At 47.0% G+C, this 3,992-nt stretch overlaps 1 protein-coding gene across 1 annotated transcript; it reads left to right on the top strand.

The window, feature by feature from the left end:
- Nucleotides 1–50: 50 nt before the first annotated feature.
- On the top strand, nucleotides 51–3,560 carry SPA17 (sperm autoantigenic protein 17). The gene is made up of 4 exons (XM_019508791.1): nucleotides 51–248; nucleotides 1,985–2,055; nucleotides 2,624–2,689; nucleotides 3,308–3,560. The coding sequence occupies exons 1-4, from the start codon at nucleotides 95–97 to the stop codon at nucleotides 3,440–3,442; spliced, it is 426 nt and encodes a 141-aa protein (XP_019364336.1). The 5' UTR covers nucleotides 51–94; the 3' UTR covers nucleotides 3,443–3,560.
- Nucleotides 3,561–3,992: the final 432 nt, after the last annotated feature.

Here is a 3,992-nt window from a genome sequence, read left to right as displayed (position 1 = left end):
GGGAGCGGGGCGGGGCGGCGCGGGGCGAGTGCTGGAACCCGCTCTCTTCTCTTCCCCCAAGACCACAGCTCCGTGCAGAGCCGCGCGGGAGGCGATGGCTGTCCCGTTCTCCAACACCCACCTTCGCCTGCCGCGGGGCTTCGCCAACCTGCTGGAGGGGCTGGCCAGAGAAGTCCTGAGGGAGCAGCCTGAAGAGATCCCAGCCTTTGCAGCCAAGTATTTTGAAGATCTGCTGAAAAAAAGAGAAAGTGAGTGTAAAATCAACGGGGATTTTTTCTAACAAAAAGCTTCCATGAGAGGCCTGAGCCAGGGGAGCTGAATCCTGTTTGCGTCATCTGGACAAATTCTGCATTTTTGACCAGCTCTCTCAAATGAAAGCTTAACACTTAGTTCCTGCTTCCGTCCTCGCAGGTCTGGCAGGGCTGCAACGGGTCGTGTCCTCACAGCCTAGAAACACCATGCCCCTGTGTTCGAGTACCACGTTCAGACTTGCCCTTCATGATGCATCTCCCTCCCATGGTTGCTACACACGTTAATATAAATACACCAATAGGAACAACTCACCGCTAGCTCTCTCCATCTTCTTTGTTGTATCTTCCCACTTAAAGCTTATTATTTCTCTTCCCCCGTAGTCATTTCTCTCTCTTGACTGCTGTTTACACTTTTTCTCTTGTAACTGATGCTCTGTATTTCACTTTGGAATATGATACGTTTGAGGAGGCAGTCTAGTCTGACTAAGGTTCAGATGTGTTTAGTTACAGTTTGATCCACTTGCAAGCTGAGAACTGCATGGTTTCATTATGTTCTCTGCTTAATTTATTTTAACATGGAATATACATTGCAGCCCACGGTAAGCAATGACTGCATGGTTATCACACGGGGGAGACTCGGCAATGGGGATTGTTCAGGGGGAGCGCAAGAGGGCATCCTTCACTGGAGGGGACTTTGCTTACTTCTCCTGTTTAGGACACCAGAGCCACATCTCCATTCCTGTGGGATGAAGTCCCTGTTGGCCATGTCAGCAGCTCTGTGGGTTAATTATCTCTGGTGCAGGGTAACCGCTCCTGGGCATATTGACCTTTCTGAGGGAGCTTCCATATGACATGGTCCATCTTGGTCACTTCTCATTCCCTCTGGAACGGTGTGATAGTCAACAGTGAATTGTTTGTGTTGGTGCTTAGCATACACAGGCCTCTCTGAGCACAGCGTTGCCAGGCCTTTGAGTTTGTCCTGGCTTGATTTAAGCATGGCTCTGTGCCTACTTGTTGCATGCTTGGGGGCTTTGGAAGATGACCTTGGCCTAGTGAGAATGCTGGAAATAGCATTTCTTTCTCTCATGTCCAAGGTTGCCCTGTTCATCTTTGTATTCCTGTCATCCAACTGTCACCTCAATGGGCTTGTCCCAATGAGAACACACGTGTGGTTTGCAACACCTCAAGCATGTTTGAGGTGCCACAGACCACTTGCAGCTCATGTGCACCCATTTGCTATGCTGCTAATTAGCAGTGTGGCAGGTTTTTTTGACACTGGGAGATCCTGGTGTCAAAAAAGCCCCCAGCATTAGAAGAAGGTAGTGTGGCACACACAGCAGCAGTGTGCACCACCAGAAACCAGAACCTGGCTGGCCAGAGCCATGCTCTGGCTGCCGGCTTGGCTCCAAGTGGCTGGCACTGTGTCACTGCTGCCCTGAGAGGCCTCCAGGACCCTAGGTAAGGCTGCTGGAGCCAGCACAGGTACTGGCCCCAGCCTCCCCTATCCCAACCAGCTCACTTTGCCATTCGCTGGAGCATGCGTGCAGGGATGTGCCTGAGGACAAATAGCAGCGGCTCAAATGTGTCTGCTATTTGTCCCATGTGAAACGTGCACATGTGTGCTTGTCAGGGTGCGCCCAATCAGTGCAGTTTGCCTAGGGAGATTCCTCTCTTAATTCTTATCTGGCTTGAAAATTTTAGGATAAAGAATGAATATTTGGTTCTATTTTCAGAAACCATGTTTGACCCAGCAGAATGGGGAGCTAAATTGGAGGACACGTTCTACAATAACCAAGCTTTCCAGGTAGGCTGGAACTGCAGCTCTGGGTGGGTCAGGGTGGGGCCATCTAATTCCTTTTCCATGTGTGAACCAGAAAACCAGGAAGCTCCTCAAACTTTTTGAAATCTCAGTAAAAATTGAGAGTTCTGCACATCTGCAGAATAAATTGGACTAAGCTATGTTTTGTGCTATGGAGAAGACCTTGTTTCTGTGCAGTAGACATAGAAATAGCAACAGTGTTCATAACTTTGCTCACTACTAAATATGTCCTCTTATGAAGCACAGGTGCAATTCATGAAACATCTCCCCCCACCTGTAGATAACCTCTCCCCAGCACCAAGCCTTCTGTCTTCCCAGGTCTCTGGGAGATGCAAGGCAAATGTTACCCAAATGGCTTTTTGGAGTTGTGATGGGACCTGGAGCTCCAGAATTCCATGGCACAAGGAAGGTTCTGCTGTTATGTAAAAGGATGATCCTTTATCTTGTATTAAGAAATTATCTTAACAGGGCCACATGTGCATGTTGAACAGGGAAGGGAGAGGTCTTGTGGGGTTGTAAGTCATCAGAAGCCCCTTTTTTCTGTTTTTTCCAGAAGACTGCATCTTTGAAAGATGAGGTGAAGGAGTTGTCAGGGGAGAACACTCTGGTTATGGAATCTGTAAGTAATCTACAAGGGTCCTTCTCATATTTACTTGGCTGTGATTAAAGCATGCTAGTGGCTGTATCCTGTGGCACACCAGAGAGCAATACGTGCAGCATCACTTCTGGCTGCCTTTGTTGCCTAACCAATGACCAAGTTCCCATTCATGGCAGAGTCAGTTGATGGTAGACCCTGGAGAAGGCCAAAGCAAAGCTTGAACTCATGCATCTGTATCCACAGTGAAGTAACCTAACTGTTCTGTCACTATGCCCTTTCTGAGCTCAGGGACTGGTATTAAATAAAGGGCCAAATACTGGTTTTTATAGGCAAAACTCTGACTGAGTCAGAGGGAACTCTGCCTGAATACAGATTTAAAGTTTGACACTAAAAATAATCCCCACACTGATTATGTCTAATGCAAAGATATATTAAAGGTGACAAAACTCATTTAGTTTCCCACTCACCCCTTGGTTCAATACAGCTTCCAAGATGCCTTTAGGAAGTAGCAGATTTCAACGACTGCACATTATGCAGATTTACTGTAATTTAAGCATTTGCTTCTACTACAACAAAAATATCAACCCATCAGCTGTTCTCAGAAACCATTTTATGTGTGATTTTATTGCTTTAATGAAGGAGCTTGATGAACAAGACCTCTGTGAAACAGGCATCAAGGAAGCAGAAGATAAAGCTGCTATAAAAATCCAGAAAACCTACAGAGGATACAGAGCCAGAAAAGAAGTGAAGAGACTGAAAGAAGAAGGTCAGTGAGCCCCATGGAGTGAATGAATTAGATTTGCCAGCATCAAGATTAGATACAGGTGATTGGCATGTTGGTATTAGGAGAAGATTTATTTTTGTTTATTAAACATCACAATTTTAAAAGGCAGGGAAGTGTTGTGTTTTCTTTGGGAGCCTGTTTGCAGAGCTGCGGGTTCAGGCTGTCACCAGCACACATTCATTTGGATGGTAAACAGAAGATTCTTCTGTGTTTGCATAAATCACAGAATTGTTTCCATACAATATTGGATCTAGAAGCAAACAGTCCTGGCCCTTTCATCTGGTCTTTTATCTGCTTTGTGTTTTCTCACTGTCTTAGAAGAAGGGCAAGATAGAGAGGAAGCCCTGGGTAAATGTGCTTTGCATCCCTACCATGGGTGCACACGGGTGCACGTGCACCCCCTGAGATCAGCCATGTGCCTCCTGGAAGTGCCAGCTGCAAAACTGGAAGTGCATTTCTGGTTTTGCTGCTGGCTTGGCAATCGGCTGCTGGGGGAACCCCCCAGTTGGCGATCAGCCACTGGTGGAACCCTCCTCCCCC

Source organism: Gavialis gangeticus, unplaced genomic scaffold, assembly GCF_001723915.1.
Source record: "Gavialis gangeticus isolate Ggan-Ray unplaced genomic scaffold, GavGan_comp1, whole genome shotgun sequence".
NCBI lineage: Eukaryota > Metazoa > Chordata > Crocodylia > Gavialidae > Gavialis > Gavialis gangeticus.
This window is presented reverse-complemented; position numbering and strand designations above follow the sequence as displayed.

What these genes read in the sequence shown, in the direction of transcription:
- SPA17 (XM_019508791.1), top strand. Translation starts at nt 95, where the DNA reads ATGGCTGTCCCGTTCTCCAACACCCACCTTCGCCTGCCGCGGGGCTTC. An exon ending in ACAATAACCAAGCTTTCCAG is followed by an intron (nt 2,056 to 2,623) that starts GTAGGCTGGAAC and finishes TGTTTTTTCCAG; the next exon opens with AAGACTGCATCTTTGAAAGA. An exon ending in ACACTCTGGTTATGGAATCT is followed by an intron (nt 2,690 to 3,307) that starts GTAAGTAATCTA and finishes GCTTTAATGAAG; the next exon opens with GAGCTTGATGAACAAGACCT.